The 27123-nt window shown below is 42.2% G+C and overlaps 1 protein-coding gene across 11 annotated transcripts in view; it reads right to left on the reverse strand.

Moving 5' to 3' along the window:
• Positions 1 to 56: 56 nt before the first annotated feature.
• The window catches only part of BACH2 (BACH transcriptional regulator 2), a 248706-nt gene continuing 221639 nt past the window's right edge, over positions 57 to 27123 (reverse strand). For all 11 annotated transcript variants that reach the window (XM_084827113.1, XM_084827116.1, XM_084827117.1 and 8 more), the window contains 2 exons: positions 22074 to 22280; positions 57 to 9747 (listed from right to left, as the gene is read on the reverse strand). In XM_084827113.1, the coding sequence (XP_084683239.1) occupies positions 9265 to 9747; positions 22074 to 22280 (690 nt within the window). In that variant the 3' untranslated portion in view covers positions 57 to 9264. The remainder of the gene's footprint in view (positions 9748 to 22073; positions 22281 to 27123) is intronic.

Below are 27123 nucleotides of genomic sequence, written 5' to 3' on the forward strand. Positions count from 1 at the left end.
TGGTTCAACTTGTAAAACACATTGAGCTTGAACAAAAGATCTTCAGCCAGCTGAAATGCAGCCTTCAGTTTTTAAGGAGAAATGCAAACACTCTTGCAAGTAAGTGTTACTGTTTAAACTGGTAGAGTGAAATATGATTTATATAATAATTTATATGTGAACTGCTTAGGAATTTTATGATATTAAGCAGTATTATAAATAAATAGGAACTGCATCAAAGAAAAGGGAAGCATCCAGTCTCTGGGAGAGTTTGCACGTCATTCTAAGCCACCCTGGAGGAAATATTTCTAGGTCTAAATATTGAAGATTAATTTAATGCAATGAAGACAGTAGTCCTATGGCCACTAGACACACTCTAGAGGGCCACAGGATTTTTTGGTTTCTGGGAACCAAGGTCAGAGCCAGGGCTCTGAACGTGGTTCCCAGAAACCACGCTCCCTTCCCCTCCCCCCTGTAGCTGGCGTGGATCTCTCCGTGCCAGCTATGTCTCTGCACTGGGAAACAGAGCGCGAAGACAGTGAAAAGGGGGAGATCCCAGGGGTGGGGAAGAGGCTGTGGAAATTGCTTCCTATGCGCTATGTGGTCTCCTTCCCTCCCTCTCCTCAAAGCCACAGCTAGGCAGCCGAAATGCCAAAAATGCGTGGTGACCATAGCACAGAGAAGAGGATTGACTTCAGAGGCTGCCAAATATTGCAATAGGATTGCACCCTAAATCTTTAAAGGGAATGTTTTCTTTTTCTTTTGGGGGGGGGGGATCTCATTTGTCCCTATGGGCGAATCTCCACTGTTTGTAGCCCTTTCAAACAAGCCATGCAGAAGCCATCATGCTGGGTTCACACATCACGACAAGCTACTCCAAAAACAAACCACCCCGAACAACCCAACAAGAAGTCATGGGTTCTCAGGGTGGCTTGCACATGGTTAACAACCTATGCTTAAGTCATCATGCTGGGTTCAGACAACATGACAAGCCACTCTGAAACAAACAAGTCTGACAAACCACTGTGGGTTGCTGTGTCATGCGAACCATGTAATTAAATCTATATCCAACACAGTGACAATTGCACAGAGGTAGTAAAAACCAACTTCTACCCCTTGGGGGCAGAAAACAATCGAAACAAAATCAGATAAACTTCCAAACAGACCGAAGTAAAACAGCAGTTAGGTTTCTGCTTTTATTCTAGTTTTAATGGTGTCCCATTCATGCTCCTACAGAAGGAGCAATTGATTCAAGTTGCACAATGTTTGAGCAAACTATTATACAAAAAACAGAACTAAAAGGATAAAAACGGGGGCTCAGTCCTAAGTTATTAACAACCCATCAATGTCTTATTGGTTTACTAGTAAACAAAGCTTCACTAAAATAGTTTGGCAGATAAGTGGGCAGAGATTTCAGAAATATGCAGTAAAAATCTTGGATGTGTTTTATAACTTTTTGCAGCTTTTCTATGGACGTATGGTTGTTGAAGTCTCTGTACTGTATTGATGGAGACAAGGGATTTAGAATGAGGTACTCCAAAAGTTAGAGTAAATTTCCCATTTCCTTTCATAGCAATAACACTGCTTTGTGCAAGGGTACAGTGGTTTCAGCTCCCTGAGTGGTCCAGCAGGACCTCATTCCAACAAAGCACTTCACTTGCACTCCTGTGGCACTTCATTTTTCTTGTTCTGTTGAACCAAAACTAAAGTAGGTGTCCCCTACTCAATGGGAGAAAATATCACTTGGTACATCACCTAATGAGCTTTTGGATTTGTTTCTGGTAAACACTAGGATCCTGTTTCATTACCACTGCCAAATGGTTTGGGCAAATGCTTCTGCAGATGGAGCTACCCAGGAAACTCTCATATATGTCTAGGGCGTTCTTCCCCAACCTGGTGCTGTCCAGGTGTTTTGGAGTTCAACTCCCAGCAGCCCCAGCCATCAGGAATAATGGGAAGGCTAAAATAAGGTTACTCCCCACGCTCCCAAGACTCTCAAGGAAGAAGTCGTATTACCCACATCTCAGATACATTGCTTTTCAGTAGAGGCAGTTCACTCATTCACCCCGCAAGTCACGGAGTAAAATTCAACTTAAAAGTAAGGTACCGTCAGATGAAGGCAAATTCTGCAGGTGATACTAAGCTGTAGCAAATGGAAGATAGCACTGACAGGAGAAAGTCTGATCCCCTCATAATGCTGTACTTAGATATTGGATCTTAACTAAGGTGTAATCCTGCATCTAAGCCATATTTCAGGTTTGCTTGTTTCCTAAGTGAATACAACAACAGCTAATACAGAGGCAGGAGACGCTAACCTACAATACATAATGATATGTCTTTATTTCATCAACAGAAATGGTGTCTAGACAAAATTCAGTTAACACTATCAATTCAAATGAATGGAAAGGTTTTTTCTTCTTTGCACAATACTGTATTTACAATGAGTAAATGAAGTCTTAAATTTATTAGTTCATAGCAATGCTGTTTTTCCAAAAAGGTAAAAATTCTTAGTAACAAGGAATAAGCATCAACAGCCATTTCATTTATACAATAAAAATCACAAGAAACCACAGTCACCTAGAAAAAAATAATAGACAAGCTTAAGAACTAGTACAATAAAATGATGCATTGAATTCAGTTACATTAATCGCATAGAATCTGTGTAAAAAGTATATAGAAAAACACCTGATGCAACTTGTTACAGTCATTGACCAGTTATGAGAGGTACAGAGGAGTATACAGGTAGATATGTGTGAAAACTGTCCATACTGTTTGACCTGGGGAGGAAGAGAAGAGGGGTTGCATCCCCTTGCATACACTGATAAAAACCCTGTTTTGAATATGGCCTCTGAAGTTTGTAAGGCATATAGCAGAGGTGCGCTTGTATCCCACTGGTTCTGGAACAAACTCTTGGGGTGTCCTCCCCCCATGAAATCAAAGTTGACCCTTGAACTGAATGGCAACAATCAAGCATCCAAAGATCTCCATGAAGTATTTAATATAGTTTCTCCTGAACGGAGGGATCCAGATATTTTTAGTTGTATCACTAGTGGTAGCTGCCAGTTTCTGAAGCATGCATCATCCTTTTTGTGACACTGTCAATGCAAAAGAGCTGATGTTCGCTTTCAACAGAATACCAAGTTCTAAGGGGGGGGGGGACAGATACTCAGGCTGGTTTGCCAAATTTGAATTGACCTGTTAAGGGAACGCGCTATGGGAAATCCTAGGCCGAGTTTCCAATTCCAATGCCTTCAAAATTAAATAGATCAGTAAATCTAGAATCTGAAACTGAGCTCCAATGCAAGCTTTGAGCAACAATGGAAATCTATTTCTGACAACACCATTTAAGTTTTTCCATTTATAAGGCTGCCTATGGACACTTATCCAGGAATAAGCTCTGTCAAACTCAGTGAGACTTACTTTCGAGTAAACATGCACCGGACCAGGCTGCACAAAATGTACACATCAATTACTACACTGCATAGGTGTCTAAACTTGTATATAAAAGAGCTGATATAAAAGAGCTGATACCAATGAGGTGTCTGATAATAAAAGGTATTTTCTTTTAAGTTTGGGAAGGGAATCTGAATTACTCTCCACTAGAAAAGTGGTTTTTATCACAACAATGATAGGACCATATGAGCATTATAATTTAAAAACAAACACATATCACTAGTTTTAATTTTATATATATAATATTGGTGGAGTGTAGGAAAATACTATAATTCTTTTACATGGCAAGCAATGACATTCTAACTTCCAGAGAAAATTATAATAATTTATTAGTAGTCTACAATCCACCAAACTATAGATTTTTTTTAAAATATACATAAAATTGTTTGAATGGATTTAACATATATACACATACAACTCTTATTCTGAAGCATCGTTTGATGCCTGAGTCATGAAATAATTCAAATATTATAAATATACATAGTATAAACAAGCAAAATCACACACACTGATTTTATATTGTAGATGGAAATTAGCTACCACATTTTTAGCAAGGTTTCCCTTCGACTACATTAAGTCATTTTTTTCTATCCATCTTCTCTAAATGGAACTTTAAAATGTGCACATTTTAACTGATGCCATTATGTAAATAAGAGAAGAAATAAACATGAAATCTGTTCATATTTTGTGAACACTGCCTCTTGAAGTCATTGGTCTGAGCTAAATTGGTGAGGATCTCAAGCTTGCATAGGCTTATCAAAACTGTCCATGAGGCCTGATGTTCAAGATCCACAGCTCCACAGGCTAAACCTAGATGTATGGTTTTTTTTGTTTTTTAAAATGAACATACAAGGGTTATAGGTCACCAGTAAAAATGTCACTCACAATGGTTCTGGAATGAGATTACCTTACACTTCTATTAAAGGCTCCAAAGGTCTCTTTATTTTAGAATTAGTCTGACTCTGATATACAAGCTTTAAAGAACCAAACACGTAGCAGCTGCCAGGAGGGTTGCATATTCCACCCAGGGAAGAAGCTATTTTCCTTTAAGAGAGCTGATGAAAACTGAAGTTCCAGAGCTGTAGCTTTTCTCATCACGCAGGAATAACTACAACTGCTAAATATCACAGTATTCAGAGCTCTCAGGGCAGGGGGTGGGCAACTTGTGGTCTTCTGGAGGATCATCCCATCATCCCACACAACTGGCTATGCTGGGTAGGGTTGATTGGAGCTGTAGCCAAAACATCTGGAGGGCCACAAGTTAAGTCTCCCCGTCTTAGAGGGACATAACCCCCGTCAGGAACTATACAAGATTAGACTTTTTTTAAAAAAAACAACTGCCTATATAAATATACTTCAAGATTTCTATGGAAGCTTTTGAAATTACAAATGTGGCAATGGGTTTGATATAAGCCTTAACCACCATATCATAAGCAGCTGAATATGTTTAAGTTCATCTAGCTCCCACTCCCTCTTTTAATAAGATAGCAGTTGGAATAGTAATTACAGTGGTTTGTGTATCCAATGATTTTTTTGTTGTGTTGTGTTGTGTTGTTGTTGTTTTTACTTCCTTGGGAACAAAAATACATGGATTAGATCCAAAAAATATATATATAGTGCATCTTTAAAAGCAGCATATATCCTCAGAAAGACATTGAATAATTTACTTGTACAATATATAAAATAATAGTTTTATACTGCAGCATCAAACTCTGACGCCTGAGTCGTCATTTGTTGGGCCTAGGATATAAGAATTGAGATGTCTTGGTAACTTGACTGAATCTTTCCTTTTAAACTAGCTCTTTGTTCCAGAATCAGGTTGCAATGAACTTCAATTGTATTCAAGGCACCCCCAAGATAACGCAAATATATTATATAATGTAATACTCACCTGACAAAAGCAGAATAAGCCAAATGAAATGAGGTTTTCTGGCAATACAAAGTATAGCAAAGGCAAATAAAAAGGAGAACTAGATGCAGACTGGACAGGTTTAAATGTACACTCTTTACACTCTCCTTGTATCAGTACAAAAGCAGCTTATATCTAGCACAAAAACGTCAGACCAAGACAAAACACCATTTCCTTTATGAAATAATATCCATGAAAGGTACAAGGATTTTCTCTTTCTGCATTGCTGAACAATGTCTATTTATTTTTTTACTTAAAAACAGAATTTTGGTCAGTTATTTATTATCTTCCTACAGCCCAATGCAATTCAAATGTACCAATTTCTGTCCAGTTCTGAAGCTAATTCTCCTAAATGTCTCCCTTGAAGTTAACCCAAGAGCAACATGGCTCTGAAGAACCATACACAATATATAGTCCAAGGAAGCAAATATACAAACCAGTCACTTCTAAATGGTGAAGAGCCAAACTCAAAATGTCTTAAAAAGCTTGAAAGAATAGACTTATCTGAGCAGTGGATTTAAAGACAAAACAAAACACAGTTTCTCTAAAAAGAGAAAACAGAAGAAAAGGGACGAAAGGCCCAGCACCAATGGGAGAGCCAGGTCAATACAATAGCTGTAGAACAATATGTTCTGTCAATTACATTTAAACCATTGGAATGAGGTCAAAAGTACCAGTTGCACATGAGTTGGTGTGACGGAAGATCTTCATATCAGAAAGCTAGTTCAATGTATGCCTTAGCCCTGTAAGCCTTAGAGTTGGTTGAATATCCATAAAAAAACCACAACTAGCTGTAGGAGGTCACTTAAAGATAAAAAAGGCAACTGAAAATACTGTCAACTGAACATCAACAAACAACAATAATAAAATCACAAATTCCAAAACCTGGCTATGAAGCTATAATGCAGTTCACATGTAGCTTTAAATTCTAGCTTACATTGCTGTCTCACAGAACTTGCAATTCTTTTGCGAAGCACAGAAGGGCTTTGCAGCGTCAACTGATTACAAGACACCCCCCTCACCCTGTAGAGTTTGTTTTCTGCACACAAAACAGCTGTAAGCGTCCCATCTAATTAAATAGCTACACATTCAAAGCAAATCAGGGACTTCCCACCTTCGTGCCAAAACATCACCCTACAGCTTGAACTAGCATCCATATGACATATATAAATATATGAATAGTTAGAAATCACTCTCTATATTTATTTTACAAAAATGTTCCAACCTACATAAGGACACACCTACTTTCCCAGTCAATAAATGTGGCACGTGCAATGTATACATCTCCTGGTTGGCAGGTAAGCTGCAATGAATTTGGAGTCAAGAGAAGTAGCAGGACTGGCAGGCTATCTGCAGAAACTGATTACAAAACAGGAAAAAAAGGAAAAATGGGGGGCAGGGGGCACCAATTCCTCCAACAGAAAAGCGATGCTGATTTAATGAGTGCCACACCGCTTAGTGTAAACATTAGCATGGAGGAACGCATTGTCATACTTAGTAGAAGAAGTTGCCCAAATCAGCTACGTGTGGTGCCTGAACATGGTCTGACCCACAGTATAGGTGAACAGTAGGAAAGGAAAAGGCTCCTCCTGTGCAAGCACCGGGTCATTACTGACCCCTAGAGGGACGCCGCTTGCGCCGGCGTTTTCATGGCAGACTATAGTGGGGTGGTTTGCCATTGCCTTCCCCAGTTGTGGCTACCTTTCCCCCAGCAAGCTGGGTACTCACTTTACCGACCTTGGAAGGATGGAGGGCTGAGTCGACCTGAGCCGGCTACCCGAGACCCGGCTTCCGCTGGGATTGAACTCAGGTCGTGGGGAGAGTTTCGGTTGCAATACTGCCGCCTACCACTCTGCACCACACGAGGCTCATAGGTGAACAGTACCAATCTGTAAACCATAGATGTCATCATAAAATATAGCTTGAAGCACACTGGCACAGTCAAGGTAGAAAGTCACTTAAAAACACACCACATTCACAGACAAAAGGACACAATCCATCAGGGATGAGGAGGGAGTATCCTACGTAAGTCTTCTTGAAATCCATGGAAGTTGTACAAAAGAATATCTCTTGAGCAATTCCCATTCATCCCAATGAGGATAGTGTAGGAAAGGTCCTGGTGAATTGTGATCCCCAGTCTAGAAGATTTGTTTCCATGTGTTTTTGAAGGGCAGCTGTAACATTTGGAAGAAGGCTGCTTTGTGGTCATTATGTGACTCAGTTAGGTCAGCCGGAGTTCTCTGAATTGGCTTGAGTTTCAATACTTTTGAAACAACTCCTCTGACAAAGTTTCTTCTAAGACATAAACTGATCTGTGCTGATGAGAATACTATGAAGAGGGGAACTTACAGCATATTTCCGACATGCGGGCAATCAAATCACTGCAGAAATGTATACTTTTTAAGCCATAGGGTTAGGGATTGCTCTAAGCACCCTCTACTCATCTTTGTACTGCAGGCCTAGCTCTGGAATCCTCTCTTGCGCAGACTATTTCTCATTCTCCAAAAGGGCTGAATGAGATTGAGCGGATGCCAGTGACAGTAAGAAGCAGGTGTAGTAAAACACTGCAATTAACACCTGGGTAAGACAGTGTTTGAAGGAATTATACACTGAGGCCAACAGGACTATCTGTAGGGACGAACAACATTAGTACAACCTGACTGAGTAAGAACTGCAGTGAGAAGCTTAATTCAAGCTTCGCTGAGACCAATGGAACGTAAACAGCCTCTGCCTTGAGCGAGTTTTCTCAACATCAGTGACATACACCGGCCACTGAACAGTTTTTAAGTATCTTATTAAATACTGAAACAAATAGATAATACTCCTAAAGAAAAAAAGAAAGAAAGCAGCCACTTAATATTTTTGTTTGATTTGGGGAAATTAAAAAAGGAAGATGAATACAGAAAACACCCAATTGACAGTATAGGGTGAATTCCATGTTTGGCAAGATTGTTTTTCCCTATATAATCATCTCCTGAGTGTTGTTTTTCCACCCTCTGTTTTGCTTAACAGAGGATAAAGAAAATGAGGAAGTAAAGAATACAGTATATGAGTTCTATGGAAATCACAACTTCATTTATGAAAAGAGGTTTGATCCAAAACTCAGTGCAAGTGGCAAAGTTGACCATCGCTGTACAGTATCTGAAAAAATTAGAGGAAAACCCACTTTGCTCAAACGGGCACACGCACACAAAAAGACAGCTGTGCCACAAATGCTGTCCATATTAAAATTTCAAAGAAGTTTCTAACATTAAAACTTTATAAATAAAGTACAAACTGAATGATATTGCTGAACTGTGAACTGAGTGGTAAGGGGAAAATATTAAAACAGTTACAAACTACTTCTAGCATTGACAAAAAAAGGAATGTTGGAATTTTGTTTATACAATAGAAATTAAACATTTCCAGTTGTTTTCATGGGAAAAAATTGAGGCATGCAGGGATTTTTTTTGCATATGGATATATATTTTTATATATACTATATATAGTATGTACAGTTTAGCTATAAAACTTTGATGTGTAAAGAAGCTGTCTTCAATGAAAAATTGAACATTCAGAGGAAATTCCTGAGTTAGGGTTTTGTGACATGGGCCACTGAGAAAAAAGCTGCGTTTGGGTCCTCAGAGGTGTTATGTCCATCCCTGTTGAATATTGAAATTAAAATACAATAACAACAACATCAATAAAAAAGAAACAGACAGTGTTGCCACTGTTTTGTTCCCCTGCCTGAGCAAGGGATAGCACCATAGTGAAGAAGATAAAACTCCTGCTTGTAGAAAGGAGGGAATACTTAAAAACAGTATTGCTGCTAAGACCACTGTAGTGTGCACCAAGTATGTTCTTCAGTCTAAACAACAAACAAATGTGGCCACTGGCTGACTGAAGAATACCTTGCTAGACGTGATGTAAAAGGTATACAGCCACTAGGTGTATTCCTTCCTAGGCTGCTCATCTGTTGTACATTTATCAGTCATTTCCTGACAGAAGTCCACTGTCACCGTTTGGTTATTCTGCTCTAGAGGGAGCTCTTGCTCAGAGTAAGTACCTTGGTCAGCTCCATCCAGTACTCTCCCTGGCGCACATTTGTCAGAAATGTTGTTAGGTAGCCAGTGAGCTCCTAGCTGCTGCACAGGGCTTTGCTCCGAACAGCATTGCAAGCCTTCCCCAACACACTGGGACGTCACTACATTTTGCTCTACTCCGGCTAGCGAAGGATTGATCCTGGCTGCTGCTGGAAGATCCATAGGCCTGAGAATGGGGCAGTATCGGTGCAGGTCTTGGATCTGTTCGGAGCTCTGCATATCCCTACACACTTCTTCGGAAAGACAGGAGAAATTATCTAAGAGCTCTCCCATGCATGCTTTCAGTTGGTTCCTTTCTGACAGAAGTTTCTCTTTCTCACAAACCTGGGGGAGAGAGGAGAGAAATGAGTTGGTAGGGAAAGGAGGTGTTAATTTTAAAGAGAAGTATGGTGCATCAGCAATGAGCATAGGTACAGCCGATCTACACATTATGCAGAATGGGGTGGTAGAAGTCTGGACTGTTCCACTTCAGAGTAGGGATAGGATGAGAATTTGAATGAGGTGTTCTCAACTATGCAAACACCCTAGCTCAAATTCTTGTGAACAGAATCAAAGCAGGCACAGCCTGTTTGCACCCCCTGACTGCTACCATTCTCCCTCCTCAAAAAGGAAACAATTCATCTTGGAGAAGAGGGGAGGAACAAAGACATGAGCTGTCTCCTTATTTTGCCAGCATGTTTGCTTATGCTGGCCAAGAAGGAGAGGCCCACTGTTTCTCCTGTCTCCCAGGTAGTCGTCCAGTGCCTGCTACTTCAATCCCCTTCCCCAAGGTAAGTTTCTTCTTCTTGCCAGGAACATTGTTAAGGCTCTGGAACTACCACAGAAGCACAGGAGCCATAAGCCATACTTGGTTCTTCCTTGATTAAAGGGAATTGTTCCCATGGAAACATGCAAATTTCTCCCTGATTGCTATGCCACCATCCAGCCAAGTAACCCAAAGGGTACCTTTGAACTGGTAGGTCAAAAGCCCTGGCAGGAAAAATGGCTCAATCCTGAAGCATTCTCACCTCCCACCAAGTCATCAAGTTCAAGCAGTACTTTAGCACCCTTGATGACACTTTTATATCCCACCTTTTCTCCTCCTAAGGAACCCAAGGCAGCATAGACAATCCTCCTCCTCTCCATTTTATCCTCACAGCAACAACCCTGTGAGGTAGGTTGGGCTGAGAATCTGCAACTGGCCCAAAGTCACCCAGTAAGCTTCCATGGCCGAGTGGGGACTAGAACCTGGATCTCCCAACTCCCAGTCCAACACTCTAGCTGCTACACCACACTGGCATTTGTTTTGAATATTGCAGTACACTACTCTGTATAGCTTGCTGGATGAAACTCAAGAGGCAAGGAACCACCCTGAGCCTTGTATTCATTCCCTAGAATCCAACTGTTGTTCCCTTTGTTTTGATCCATCTTGGGCCCAGTCTCTGAGTCACCCAGCTCTTTGTATCCTTCATTTCAAACCCTATCAACACCTTCAAGTTTAGGGAGACAATGTTCATTCTTTCTACTTGGGCATCCCTCACACTGGTGTGCCTCAGCACTGAGAACAACCAGGGATCCAACTGGCTTTAATGTTGTTCTTTGTCACTCTTTCCTAGCATGATTCTCTGTTGCACTCTGGTGCCAATTCCACATTTGTTACCTTGTACAACCAGAGAGAATGCTTTATCAAACCTGGTAAAGTGCCCATTGAGCCCCAAACCTGGGTTCCATATGTGGAGGAATACAACTCGACCCACAAAGCCACACCAATGCTCTGGAACTTCCATGCAACCTGTCAGCATTGAGTCCAAGAGAAGTGGTCAAGGAGTGAGCTTAAGGTATTGGGAAATGGCTACCAAAAGGTCTCAAGCTGAATACACAAAGAAACTCCATTGGCAAGGCTTTCCCATCTAAATCTATCTTTAACCAAGTTGCGGTGGCTCTGGAGTCCATAAGAACAGCCTAGCCTCTGTTTGGTCTCCCCATCATTGCTGCAAAGACTAAATTATCAAGAGTCCAACATTTGGATATATCAAAGACATTGTTTTTGATGTTACTTGATAATTTAGTACCTAAGAGTTCCCAGGGAGCTTGAGGCTATTGTCCCATTTTTGAATTTGGACCTAAAGCTGAGAAACCCAAGGGTAGTCTGTGCACAAAGCATTTTAAAAAACTTTTTACAAGCAACCAGGAGTGAAGTCCTTTGGGTTCCCCCTTCCTCTGAAGTCAAGTAATTATAGATATTCCTGCTCTATTTCTTTTCCTTTCCTCCTAAAATTATCAATTTCCACTCCTGTGGTCCAGAATTATCACCAGCACCCAAACTCCCTTGGTCATATAGCCTTCCAATCCCCTGCTCTGACATTTTCATAGCACCACCTTCCCTTCCTTATTTGGCAAACATCCATTTCCCCAATCGTAATAGTTATCTTTTCTAGCTAGAACTGTTAGAACTAGTATACTGACCCATGGGCTAGGGAGTTGGATATACTAACCAAGCAATTTTTCTCTTCTATTACAAATGAGTGTATGTGTGTTTTGAGAACAATAATCTGTAAAAATAAATTCAAGGTTTCTGAATGAATGTTTGAGTTTATTGTCCATTTCAGAAGTAGCTACTCTCCACATTATAAAGAGTGTAGTGCATAAATCTGCTGTGTGTGCACCACCTCTGGTTAAAAGGCCCCTTAAACCCACTTTGGTCTTTACATGTGTATGCATGCAAGTTACATGTCCCATATTTAAAGGGAGCATTTGGAAACATGACTTCCCCACTTGCAGTCTGGACTGTGGTCCAAGCCAAAAATTCTACTCCTTCAGTCTGTGTAATGTGTAGAACAGAGCTCTCGCCAGAGCCGCTTCTGATGTGTACAACAAGTGGGGCGAGTAGAAACACAAGTGGCTTGGATATCCGATATCCTGCTGATTCTACAGTGGGACTCATAAATTGGCCTGTTGGGTGAGATCTATGAGCTCCAAGATCTCACAGTGTGTGAGAACTTGACATCACTTCTTTTGACATTACAGCAGAAGCTGGGGATCAGATCTGTGAGTCACTTGCGCTCTAATTACCCAACTGATAGACATCTGAACCACTTTCAGAACAATTAAAGATAACTAATAATGTTAGTACAATATCTTTAAGCTCACCAGCTTCAGAATCCTCCTCTGACGGTCCCACATTCATAACAAATTGCTGCAGACAGTTTCCATAAACCCAAATAACTTTTAATTTGCATTGCTATAGCAACTCAGGGAATAAAAATACAAGCGGATAAGAATGATGCTTGAAGGAATAAACATAACTTAACGAGTGCGGCACATTTTCTCGGTGGCTGCTCCACACCAGAGCTAGAACATCCGTAATTAGCTCTTAAGTAGGTCCTATGTCTGTCAGCTAGACTGCATGGGAAGTACCCAAAGCAGCACCATATTTACCTGATGGCTGGTGGCAATGGTGTGGGTACTTACCACACATTCCAACCTGCCCAAGTCAGTTTCAAATGTTAGGAAGCCCCACTACATATCTTCCTATATATGCCTGTTGTTCAGTCGTTCAGTCGTGTCCGACCCTCCGTGACCCCATGGACCATAGCACGCCAGGCCTTCCTGTCCTGCGCTCTCTCCCGGAGTGTGCTGAAGTTCATATTCATAGCATCGGTGATACTATCTAGCCATCTCATCCTCTGTCGTCCCCTTCTCCTTTTGCCTTCAGTCGTTCCCAGCATCAGGGTCTTTTCCAGAGAATTTTCTCTTCGCATTAGGTAGCCAAAATATTTGAGCTTCAGCTTCAGTATCTGTCCCTCCAATGAGCACTCAGGGTTGATTTCCTTTAGGATGGACTGATTTGACCTCCTTGCAGTCCAGGGGACTCATAAGAGTCTTCTCCAGCACCACAGTTCAAAAGCATCAATTCTTCGGCGCTCAGCCTTCCTTATAGTCCAGCTCTCATAGCTCTCATTGCTACTGGGAAAACCATAGCTTTGATTAGACGGACCTTTGTCGGCAAGGTGATGTCTCTGCTTCTTACTATGTTGTCTAGGTTTGCCATAGCTTTCCTCCCCAGAAGCAAGCGTCTTTTAATTTCATGGCTACAGTCACCGTCTGCGGTGATCTTGGAGCCCAAGAAAGTAAAATCTGTCACTGCTTCCATTTCTTCCCCTTCTATCTGCCAGGAAGTGATGGGGCCAGATGCCATGATCTTAGTTTTTTTAATGTTGAGTTTCAAACCAGCTTTTGCACTCTCCTCTTTCACCCTCAACAAGAGGCTCTTGAGATCCTCTTCACTTTCAGCCATTAGGGTGGTATCGTCTGCATATCGGAGGTTGTTGATAATTCTCCCGGCAATCTTAATTCCAACCTCTGATTCATCCAACCCGGCGTTTCTCATGATGTACTCTGCATATAAGTTAAATAAGCAGGGCGACAATATGCAGCCTTGTCATACTCCTTTCCCAATTTTGAACCAATCGGTTGTTCCATGTCCGGTTCTTACTGTTGCTTCTTGACCCTCGTACAGGTTTCTCAGGAGACAGGTAAGGTGGTCTGGTACTCCCATCACTTTAAGAATTTGCCACAGTTTGTTGTGATCCACACAAAGGCTTTAGCGTAGTCAATGAAGCAGAAATAGATGTTTTTCTGGAATTCTCTTGCTTTCTCCATGATCCAGTGAACGTTGGCGATTTGATCTCTAGTTCCTCTGCCTTTTCGAAACCCAGCTTGTACTTCCGGTAGTTCTTGGTTCACATACTGCTGAAGCCTAGCTTGTAGGATTTTGAGCATCACCTTGCTGGCATGTGAAATGAGCGCAATTGTGAGGTAGTTTGAACACTCTTTGGCGTTGCCCTTCTTTGGAATTGGAATGTAAACTGACCTTTTCCAGTCTTGCGGCCATTGTTGAGTGTTCCAAATTTGTTGGCATATTGAATGCAGCACTTTAACAGCATCATCTTTTAGGATTTTAAATAGCTCAGCTGGAAAACTGTCATCTCCGCTAGCTTTGTTGTTAGTAATGCTTCCTAAGGCCCACTTGACTTCACTCTCGAGGATGTCCGGCTCAAGTTCAGTGACCGCACTATCATGGCTATCAGGGACATTCAGATCTTTCCTGTATAGTTCTTCTGTGTATTCTTGCCACCTCTCCTTAATCTCATCTGCTCCTGTTAGGTCCCTGCCTTCTTTGTCCTTTATCATGCCCGTCTGTGCACAAAACGTTCCCTTGAGATCTCCGACTTTCTTGAAGAGATCTCTAGTCTTTCCCAATCTGTTGTTTTCCTCGATTTCTTTGCATTGTTCATTTAAGAAGGCCTTCTTGTCTCTCCTTGCTATTCTCTGGTACTCTGCATTCAGTTGGATATATCTTCCCCTTTCTCCCTTGCTTTTTGCTTCCCTTCTTGCCTCAGCTACTTGTAAAGCCTCATCAGACAGCCACTTGGCTTTCTTGCATTTCTTTTTCTTTGGGATGGATTTCGTTGCTGCCTCCTGAACAATGTTACGGACCTCCATCCATAGTTCCTCAGGCACTCTGTCTATCAGGTCTAATCCCTGAAATCTATTCCTCACCTCCACTGTGTATTCATAAGGGATATGATTTAGGTCATACCTGAATGGTTTAGTGGTTTTCCCTACGTTCTTCAATTTAAGCTGAAATTTTGCAACAAGAAGCTCATGATCTGAGCCACAGTCAGCTCCAGGTCTTGTTTTTACTGACTGTATGGAGCTTCTCCATCTTTGGCTGCAAAGGACATAATCAATCTGATTTCGATATTAATCATCTGGTGATGTCCATGCGTAGAGTCGCCTCTTGTGCTGTTGGAAAAGAGTGTTTGCTATGATCAGCATGTTCTCTTGGCAAAACTCTATTAGCTTTTGTCCTGCTTCATTTTGTACACCAAGGCCGTGCCTGCCTGTTATCCCGTTGATTTCTTGACTTCCTACTTTAGCATTCCAATCCCCTATGATGAACAAGACATCTTTTTTTGGTGTTAGTTCTAGAAGGTGTTGGAGGTCTTCATAGAACTGATCAACCTCAGCTTCTTCGGCCTCAGTGGTTGGGGCATAGACTTGAATTACTGTGATGTTGAATGGTTTGCCTTGGATTTGTACTGAGATCATTCTATCGTTTTTAAGATTGTACCCCAGTACTGCTTTTCCCACCCTTTTGTTGACTATGAGTGCTACTCCATTTCTTCTAAGGGTTCTTGCCCACAGTAGTAGATATGATGGTCACCTGAATTAAATTTGCCCATGCCTGTCCATTTTAGTTTGCTGATTCCCAAGATGTCGATGTTCAATCTTGCCATCTCATGTTTGACCACCTCTAGCTTACCTTGATTCATTGATCTGACATTCCAGGTTCCTAAACAATATTGTTCTTTACAGCATCGGATTTTCTTTTCACCACCACACACATCCACAGCTGAGTGTCCTTTCGGCTTTGGCCCAGCCGCTTCACTCTTTCTGGCGCTACTTGGAAATACCTTCTGCTCTTCCCCAGTAGTATATTGGACACCTTCCGACCTGAGGGGTTCATCTTCCGGTGTCATATCTTTTAGCCTTGTGATACGTTCCATGGGGTTTTATTGGCAAGAATCCTGGAGTGGGTTGCCATTTCCTTCTCCAGTGGACCGCATTTTGTCAGAACTCTCTGCCATGACCTGTCCGTCTTGGGTGGCCCTGCACGGCATAGCTTATGGCTTCACTGAGTTACGCAAGCCCCTTCGCCACAACAAGGCAGTGATCCATGAATATATGCCTACCTGAGGACTAAGATCTGTGTGTGTGTGTGGGGGGGGCTCCTCTGTGTTCCCCCAGTGTGAGACATACACAATGGTGGGACGTGGGAGAAGGTCTTCCCTGCTGTGGCACCCCGGTTGTGGAATGCCCTCCCCTTGGAGGTCTGATTGGCGCAGATGTTGATTTTGTTTCGGCACCAAGTTAAAACATGGCTTTTCACCAAAGCCTTTGAGGGCTGACTGAATTCATAGAATCATAGAATCATAGAATAGTAGGGTTGGAAGGGGCCTACAAGGCCATCGAGTCCAACCCCCTGCTCAATGCAGGAATCCAAGTCAGAGCATCCCTGACAAATGGCTGTCCAGCCTCGTCTTGAAGGCCTCCAGTGTGGGAGAGCCCACCACCTCCCCAGGTAATTGGTTCCACTGTCGTATTGCTCTTACAGTCAGGAAGTTTTTCCTGATGTTCAGCCGGAATCTGGCTTTCTGTAACTTGAGCCCATTATTCCGTGTCCTGCACTCTGGGATGATCAAGAAGAGATCCTGGCCTTCCTCTCTGTGACAACCTTTCAAATACTTGAAGAGTGCTATCATATCTCCCCTCAGTCTTCTCTTCTCAAGGCTAAACATGCCCAGTTCTTTCAGTCTCTCTTCATAGGGCTTTGTTTCCAGTCCCCTGATCATCTTTGTTGCCCTCCTCTGAACCCTCTCCAGTTTGTCTGCATCCTTCTTAAAGCGTGGTGCCCAGAACTGGACACAGTACTCCAGATGAGGCCTAACCAGTGCTGAGTAGAGGGGAACTAGTACTTCCCGGGATTTGGAAGCGATGCTTCTATGAATGCAGCCCAAAAGAGCATTTGCCTTTTTTGCAGCTACATCACATTGTTGGCTCATATTCAGCTTGTGATCGACAACAATGCCAAGATCCTTCTCACTTGTAGTGTGGTTGAGCCACGTATCCCCCATCTTGTAACTGTGCCTTTGGTTTCTTTTTCCTAGGTGCAGAACTTGGCATTTGTCCCTATTAAATGTCATTCTGTTGTTTTCTGCCCAGCGCTCCAGTCTATCCAGATCACTTTGAATTTTGTTTCTGTCTTCCAAAGTATTAGCTATCTCGCCCAATTTTGTGTCATCTGCAAATTTGATCAGCATTCCCTGCACCTCCTCCTCCAAGTCATTAATAAAAATGTTGAAGAGCACTGGGCCCAGGACTGAGCCCTGCGGTACCCCACTCGTTACCTCTCCCCAGTTTGAGAAGGTCCCATTGATAAGCACTCTTTGAGTCCGATTCTGTAGCCAACTGTGGATCCACCGGATCGTTGTTTCATCTAGCCCACTTTGAGCTAGTTTGCTCATCAGGATATCATGGGGCACTTTGTCGAAAGCTTTGCTGAAGTCGAGGTATATGATGTCTACAGCATTCCCACGGTCTACAAGGGAGGTTACTTGATCAAAAAATGAGATCAGATTTGTCTGGCAGGACTTGTTTTTGACAAATCCATGTTGGCTTCGAGTAATCACGGCATTGTTGTCAAGGTGCTTCCAGATGGATTGCTTTATGATGTGCTCCAGAATTTTCCCAGGGATTGATGTCAGACTGACTGGTCTGTAGTTCCCAGGTTCCTCCTTTTTACCCTTTTTGAAGATAGGGACAACGTTAGCCCTCCTCCAGTCATCTGGCACTTCCCCCGTCCTCCATGATTTCTCAAAGAGAATAGACAGCGGTTCTGAGAGTTCTTCTGCCAGTTCCTTTATGACTCTAGGATGCAGTTCATCTGGCCCTGGAGATTTGAACTCATTCAAAGTAATGAGGTGTTCCTTGACCATATGCCTGTCGATCTCAAGCTGCAATCCTGCCCAGCCTGTACTTCGCCTTTGCCAGGGGGGTCATAGACCCTCTTTTGGGAGAAGACTGAGCCAAAGTAGGAATTGAGCACCTCTGCCTTTTCTTTGTCATCTGTTATCGTTTTGCCATCCTTATTTAATAGCTGAACCACCATTTCTTTCCTCTGCCTTTTACTATGCACGTAGCTGAAGAAAGCCTTTTTGTTGTTTTTAACATCCCTTGCTAACCTCAGCTCATTCTCAGCTTTAGCCTTCCTGACGCCATCCCTGCAATTCTGTGCTATCTGCCTGTACTCTTCCTTTGTTACTTGGCCTTCTTTCCACTTCCTATATGTGTCCTTTTTTGTTTTCAGGTCATCCCTAAGCTTACTGTGAAGCCACATTGGCTTCTTCTGTTGTCTTCCACCTTTTCTTCTTGTTGGAATTGCTTGTGATTGTGCCTTGAGAATTTCCTTTTTTAAAAGCTCCCACCCATCTTGGACTCCTTTTCTCACTAGCATCGCTTGCCATGGGACCTTACTGATCATTGTTCTGAGTTTATGAAAATCAGCTTTCCTAAAATCCAGGGTACGCGTTTGACTACACTTGGCTTTTGCTTCCCTTAGAACCAAGAACTCAAGTACAACATGGTCGCTTTCCCCCAGAGTTCCTGTAACTGCTACTTTATCCACTAAGTCATCTCTGTTGCTTAGGATCAAGTCAAGGATAGCCGATCCTCTAGTTCCTTCCTCTACTTTCTGTAGGAGGAAGTTATCCGCCACACAAGTCAGGAATTTCCTGGAGGGGCCATGTTTTGCCGAATTTGTCTCCCAACAAATATCGGGGAAATTGAAGTCCCCCATTACTACTACATCATGCTTCCTTAAAACATTGGCTATTTGCTTTTCAAAAGTTTCATCCTTGTCTTCTCCTTGATTGGGTGGCCAGTAGTAGACTCCGACCACCAGGTTCCTTTTATTCTTTGCTCCATTTATTTCAACCCAGATGCTCTCGATGGGGCTACCAAGCTCCTCCTCCTGTATTTCTGTGCAGAGATATGTATTTTTCACATACAGTGCAACCCCACCTCCCTTTCTGTTCCTCCTGTTCTTTTTGAACAAGTTATATCCTTCAATTGCTGTATTCCAGTCATGAGAGTCATCCCACCAAGTCTCAGTTATACCTATCAGGTCATAATTTCCCTCTTGTATTAAGAGTTCAAGTTCGTTCTGTTTGTTTCCCATACTCTGGGCATTAGTATATAGACATCGAAGACCATGTGCTTCATAGTCTGGCTTTCTTCCTACATGTGTCTGAAGACTATTATTGGGCGCTATCAGAGCTGTTCTCTCCATTACAGTGCATGCGCCTATGTCCATTGTTACCCCCAACATTACATCTCCCTTCCCCGTAGGATTCAGTTTAAAGCCCTCCTGATGAAGTTCTTCATGCTGTGGCCAAACACATTCTTCCAATCCTTTGTGAGGTGCAACCCATCCCTAGCCAACAGCCCATCTTCCAGGAAGTATAGCCCGTGGTCCCAGAATCCAAATCTCTCTCGTCGGCACCACCTTCGTAGCCAGTCATTCACCCGAAGTATTTTTCGTTCCCTTTCTATCCCTCTTCTAACTACTGGAAGGATGGATGAGAAAACTATCTGGGCCCCAAAGTTCTTGAGTTTCCTTCCCAAAGCTTCAAAGTCTGACGTGATCTCTTCGTAGCTCCGCTTGGCGGTATCATTTGTTCCCACATGGATGAGAAGAAAGGGATACCTTTCAGTGGGCTTTATGAGTGCAGGCAACCTTTCAGTCACGTCTCTAATCTCTCCTCCCGGGAGACAACATACCTGGCGAGTCCATGGGTCTTCGCGACATACTTGGGTCTCGATCCCATACAGCAAGGAGTCTCCCACTACTACCACTCTTCTCTTCTTCTTCTTGTAGGCCTGGGTTTCATCGCCTCTGTTTGACTGACCTTTAGCCTCTTGCTCACTCTCATGCAGGTTCCCCTGTGATTCTTCCTCTGCAGGCTGTCCTCCAGTCTCATCCACAAATACCTGGAATCGGTTCCACAGCTCCACTGCTTCCACTGGTGCAGAGTGGCGTCTAGTTCTTCTTCTCCTAACTGTCACCCTTTTCCAAGGAGTATCCTCTATTCCATTTTTCTTCACCTCAGCATTTCCCACTGCCTCATCTTGCTGTTGCTCTTCAAGCTTCTGGTCTGCCCTTTGCTGCTGTAGTTCCCCCATTCTGTCCAAGAACTCTTCGTGTTCTCTTATTCCCCGGAGGGTCGACAGTCACCGCTCCAGTCCACTTACTTTTTCCTCCAGCAGCGTGATCAACTTGCACTTGTTGCAGGTGTAGGCCATGTTGTTCTCAGGCAAGAAAACAAACATTGCACACACCTTGCAGGTCACCACCACTGGAGAGTCTTGTCCTTCCATAGCCTCTTTTCTCTTTTTGTGTCTAGCTTTGTGATTGTTCTAGACTAGCCTGTGCCTGCTCCTCTACTCAGTAGAGGTTAAAAGCAGAGTCCCACTGGTGTGAAAGTGTGTGTTACAAGACAAATAAATGGAAAAAAGTTAGTTAAAATAAAAAATAAAAATAATTTTAAAAAAAAGTTAGGGGCCTCCCCCTTGACCTCCCCTGCCGAACTCCCCTGGCCAACTCCTGTTTGCTCCCCCTGTTCGCTCGCTCTGTTCGCTCGCACTCTGGGAGCTTGCCTGCTTCTGTAGTCCCTGGACCAGCTGGAGCAGCTTGCTCTGCTCTGCTCTGCTCAGCTGGGAGGCGGGAAACAGACTGAAGCTTCCCGCCCAGTCAGCTGCTGGGAGTACTCAGGCCACACCCCTCCAATTCAGTTGGAGCTCTCAGAAGCACCTGGTGAGCTCACAGCCAATCAGAAGGATAAAGGGCAGCCCCCTGGGCTTCCTGCAACCCACTTACCTCTTAGCCTCTGTCTCCTTTGTCTCTTCAGCCACTGCAACTCCCCTGGCCAACTCCTGTTTGCTCCCCCTGTTCGCTCGCTCTCTGGGAGCTTGCCTGCTTCTGTAGTCCCTGGACCAGCTGGAGCAGCTTGCTCTGCTCTGCTCAGCTGGGAGGTGGGAAACAGTTGTTTCCCTGAATTCCCTGAAGTTGTTTTATTCTTTTAGATTTCTAACTGGTATTAGCTTATTTAATGGTTTAATATGCTTTTAGCTGTTTAAATTATTTATTGTTTCATACTGTTTAAATTGATTTTACCTATATACCACCCTGAGATCTTAATAATATAGGGTGGAATACAAATGTTTTAAATAAAAACAAATAAATAAATAAAGGCATATTTTCAGTTGCCATTATGCCACACCAGTAATATTTAAATATGGTTTAAATAACAGATTGTGAAGAGTAAAAGGCACAAACGCTTATGTGGAATCACTGCAATTCTGATTGTTGATTATGTTCATGTTGATTTAGTGCTTGTAGAACCTTCTCAGACGTTTAAGGAAAGTTTGGACAAGCAACTGACTTTAGGTATAGACTGTCTTGCTTCCACCTGTTCACCTAGAGAAGTGCTCATCAGTGTGATAGCTTACCATTATTTTCTCCCAAACAATGGTTCCATTGACTTGTATGGGCAAAAGTAAAGGGACTGCAACTTTGGACACAGCGAAGACAGGAGGAAAACCTGAATTCTCTGTCTGTCTAGGACAATGGTGATGCCATGAATTCAATTACTTCTGTGGAGAAAGCGACATATTGCTGGAAGGTGAGAAGCATGGCACCCTGAGTCGTCATAGACTTTGATGCTTCTCCTTACCTGGTACAGGATCCTTGTCACACCAGACTTTAGAGTGTAGGCATGGTCCACAGGAGAGGAGGAAGCATTACACCAGAAGGCCAGCATGACCCAGAGAAAAACACATGACTGACACCTATATAGGGCTGAACCTACGGTCTGAAAGCACATGATGCAGCAACCTGTGAGAGCTAAGCAGGTCTGGTCAGTATCTAGATGGAGACTACCTGGTCACCCTATGTATGGAGGCTTGTGTTCCATCATGGAAGAAAGGCAGGACATAAAATTTAATAAATAAAATACAATATTTTAGTAGAGTCTGTGTATTAAACTCACCAACTTGCGGATTTCACATTCTAAATTCTGAATACAGTCCAGTTTTCTCTTACGGCAGCGCTGAGCTGCAATCCGATTTTTACTGCGCCGCCGAACATCATGGATAAATTCCAATTGCTCTGAGGTTAATTTGTGCATCTTTATCATCATCTGGAAATCGTTCCTTGGAAGATCTGTGATTTGATCTACAGGAAATGGAAGTTTCACCTGGGGGGCGGGGGAAGAAAAGATGATGCGGTTTGCTTAATTAATAGAGTATTTAACAAGCTCCTTAGGGCAATGTGCTTTTATTCAAGCGGAAGATTGACAACTTCATCAATATTAGCTGCATTCTAGACAACTTGGGGTGCCAGTAGAATTTAAGCAGTACATCTTCCAGTAGTGTACATTATTTTAATATAATAAAATCAGCAATTCTACCTCTATAGAAATTCAATAGGATTTTTCACACATAAAAATAATTCAGTCATCTCAAAATACAAGCTCCAATTGTGTGAATAGAGTATATATAATGTTTATAGGGTAAAGTTTTGCTATAAATCCTAAACGTGAAACTGTTTTGTAGTCATTAATGAGGTTATACGTCTTATGCTAGCCGTTGTAAGTTGCTTGCATTGTCTGCTACATCAGTGAAACCATATAGAATCCAATTTGACAGCCAGCAAATAAAAAAAATCTTAGAAGAGGACATATTAACAGACACACCAGTACAATGGCACAAAATTGTTATGTAACTACTTCAGTGACATTTCAGGTTCATATGCTGGTGCAAATGATCAGAATTTGTTTTGCTTATTTAGACATTTATAGCCCACCTTTCTAGGATAAAATCAGACTCATTGTGGCTTACAATAAAAATAGAAATCACAAGGAAGTTAAAAACAAAACCTAATAAAATAAATAGCATTTTTAGGCCACCAAGATTGTCAAAATATTTTTTTTCAAAGTGGAATTTTTTTTTTTTGTTAGTAATGGTTTTATTTTGATAGAGAAATTGTGCTTCCATTATGCTCTATTATTCTGTAGGAGCCATACTGAAAATGGTTAGTCAAATATCTTGTATGACTTTACATGGAGACAAAATATACTTTGGTACTTTAAAGGGTATTTGGTTAATGAATATTTATTATCCCTTCTGTCCACTTCAGGCACCTAAGTAGGTTGCTACCTCAACCTCACATGATGTCAGGGTTGCCTCTGAGCGCAGGGAGTGGCAGAGTAGTTCAGATTCTGAAGAAGAATCGCAAGATGTGGGGAAGGAAGTTTTCCAGGCTTGTCCAGACATAGATAGGCAGACTCCTCAGGTTTCAAAAGCCCAGCTGGACGGAGAGGGCCCCTCTTCACCCTTGCCCCCATGAGAGATAGCAAACGGAGAGGCGGGGCTTGGAGAGCCTGAATTCTTAGATGCCAGGCGCAGACGCAGAGCCAAGAGAGAGATGACCAAGGTTGAGCTTAGACAGTCTGTCCAATTGGCCTGGCATGAACAGCTGCGCTTAGAGGCCTCACGAGAGAGAGATCTCCCCCCACCCTTAAGTTAGGATAGTGAGCCCGCCTTTCTTCAAACAGTGGGTAACTTTCGTAGCTTTCTTTTGAACTCTCTGATGGCATTTCCTTTGCAGACTGAGAGCCACTGAGAATCTGCATCTGTATGACTCACTGAAGTAACGGATTAAAAGCCGTAGATTGAAGCCTCTTGTCTGTGTTTGATTTGGCTTTTGTAGTTCAGCAGGGGCAAAAGGAATCCTGACACATGTTCACTGATAGGGGTCTGAAGTTGCTGAGATTGCCTTAGACAGAGATGTTGGGAGTGCGGACAAATAGCTGACCAAAACTGTGAGCTATGTGTGCTATGGTGGTGAAAAAAGCAAATGCAATATTACGAATTACTAGGAAAGGGAATGAAAATAAAATAGCAAGTATCATAATGCCATTACAGAAACATATGGGGCATCCAGATTTGTAATACTGTGTACAGATTTGGTTGTCCCATCTCACAAGGGATATCTTAGAACTGGAAAAAGATACAGAAAAGAGCAACTGAAATGATCAACATGTTGGAGTATGCTCCTTACAACAAATGGCTATAGCTTACAGAAAAGTTTATAGAAAAGATAATTAAGATTTTTAAAATTATGAATGGTGTGAAGAGAGAATTCCCCCCTCCCCACTTTCATCATACTAGAATTTTTGGTCAGCCAATGGAGTTGATGAGCAGCAGGTCCAGCACAGACAAAAAGAAGACTTTCTTCATACAAAGGATAATTAACTTTTACTACCACAAGATGTGATGATGGTCACTAGCTCAGATGGTTTAAAAAAAGAATTAGGCAAATTCACAGAGGATGGATTACATAACAGCTATTAGTCACAACAACTAACTTGTTCAACTAACACTATGTTCAGAAGCAGTGTTCTTCTGAGTACCGAAGGATGTGGCATTGTCTTCAAGATGCATCTAGTTGGCTATTGTTGGAAACAGAACATCAGACTAGAATGACTAGTCTGATCAAGCAAGGCAGTTCTTATTTACTTTAGTTCCTGTTACAAGGAACCATTCGCTTCCAAGATGCCGCAACACCTTTTGTTGTTTTGCTGTTATGAACAACACGGATAACTACTCTGGAAGATATTATGAACACATTTGTTGTTTATGTCAGTGTGCACGCTGGCCAGGAGGGGGAAGCAGACATCTAAGTTTCACATCAATAAAGGTTATGCTTAGATGTCTTAGAACAGGGAGAGCTTCTAGCCAATTCACAGGTTTCTTAGGGAAGATTCTTTCGATATTTGAATGTGGATTATAATACCTTGCATGAAAGTTTACCAAGTATGTGGAAATAAAGACTATAACTGAATGAACAAATCTAGAAGCCAATACAAATATTTCTGCCTGTTTTGTGCAGCAAATATTGTACAAACTGCACATCCTTTGGCGTTCCCCATAATGTAGTTCCTCTACACAGGAAACACACAAGAATAACTATTTTGTTACATTTCTTGGCCCGTGACATCACTTTTATACCTCTCTCTAAACCACCGTCATGTGAAAGCATCATCTCTTTTCACACATTCTGTGTAGTGGAACTTCACCCTCATACCCAACCGTCAAGCCCAAGATGGCACCATATCAAAACACATAACAGCACAGGTCAGTTTACTGTGGCATGGGAGGCCAAGAAAAGGCAGCCAGAAAAAACAATGCTTTAAGTACACAGAAGCTGACCTTACATATGATGATATGTAAGACATGATATGTCTATCATGCTTGCAGACTGCTAAATAGTGATACGGATTAGAAGAATGTTTGATTTCCTTTCTATACCCTTTGTCCCATAAACACAACACCTAGAAGGTGACTATCTCCTTATATATATGTGGCCCCCCATTGTATTCTATGGGACTACAATAGGCTAGGCATAAGCCTATGGTGTCATTTGGTTTACCTCACAAACCTCAACTATTGGGAACACCCATGATTGTTAAGAGAAAAGTCTGTAAATTGTTATGTCTATGGGTTCAGATATGGAATGTATAATGCCTTTCACAAAGCATTACTGTAGTAGACAGTGGGAGACTATTATTTCAGGAAAAGGAATTCTCACAGGAAGTGAGGACTAGAAATATGGCTGTAAGAAAGTACAAGGGAAGATGGAGGTACCAAGAATGTGCTCTCTTTGATATTGTCTGCCCCTGTCCACAGATAAATTGATAAAGAGAGGGTTCATTTGGTTAATGTAAGTTGGGGATGGGCAATGCAGGATGCCCAGCACTTCCATTGTAGCCCCTAGCACCCCTGCAATTTTTTTTAAAGGCATCCACAGTGGAGTACCCAAACAGCCAAATTTAGCCTGTCTGCAAGGTAAATTTGTCCCTTTGCCCTAACTGTACAAACAAGCTAAATTTAACTATTGTGATTGCAGATTTAGACAACACAAGATATGTTTGCCCTAATGCTCTTTCTGGGGGTGGGATGGGGGTTGCACTTAGAGGGAGCTACTGCACCTTAGCCTCTCCAAAAAGAGAAATCACGTACCACGGACACTCATAAAAATCCACAGGACATAAAGTTGGATGAGATTGCAGCTTTCTTAGTGAGGCCTCAAGATTTCAAACGAGTAATACCTGCATTCAGCAAATATTTAATTCCAACTAATCCTGAACTCATTCCCCAGGTGCTGATCCTTATGTAGCCAAGATGCCATGACCCATGGACAAACTGGAGGTATCAGTAGGCCTAAGGAAACCCCAAGCTTTGCAAAAGTACAACAAAAATCTTTAGAAAAAACCCTGAAGGGACACCCCCACCACCATCATTACAACACAATGAGAACTGGGCGTGCTCAGTAGCCATGAACTGAATCAGTTGGAAGAGAAAGGGGAGATCCCCTGTCTGGCTGGAAGTGTTCAGTGAGGAGGAGGGTGTGATAGAGACAACCCAGGAAGCTACAAAATGATCAACTAACAGTGGTAGGATATACTACTGGAGAGAGACATCAGGGAGTGCTCAGGATATAAGGAGAAGAGTGGAAAATGGGCAGTTCTGTCTATATGTCTATATGCCTCTTCCTCTGTTGGCCTTTACTCCATTTATCTCCTTCTCTTTCTTTCTCTGAAAGAAATGAGCAAAAAGACGATGAGGAAGACAGGGATATATAAAAAGGGCAGAGAGAACCATCTAATTGTCCAGATAGATCATTTTCTGGTTCAAACCAAGAAACTAATTTTAAATATCACAGAAGTGAGAGCTGCCAAGTGAGATATTTTTAATACAGCTGGGATGGGCACCAGATTTTAATGTAGCCAGGATTGGACAACAGTGTGTTTATCCCCACCACCACCCTTCCTGAAAGGTAGCAACGAAGAGAAGAGTTCCTGCTCTAACTCAATCCTTATTTAATGTGAGAGCTTTAAAAATAGCCCTGCTAAATGCAAATTCCAAAGTAAATGCAGTTCATTGTCTCAGAATTGAAGGTTTTGGCTGTGAGTGGATTATGCCAGCCCTTCTATGTGGTCTACACTGAATATTGCAGGTCAGACTCTGAGTAGTATG

The sequence above is a fragment of the Heloderma suspectum genome, chromosome 1 (genome assembly GCF_057233095.1).
Source record: "Heloderma suspectum isolate Gila_16-S chromosome 1, 16-S_ref, whole genome shotgun sequence".
Taxonomy (NCBI): domain Eukaryota; kingdom Metazoa; phylum Chordata; class Lepidosauria; order Squamata; family Helodermatidae; genus Heloderma; species Heloderma suspectum.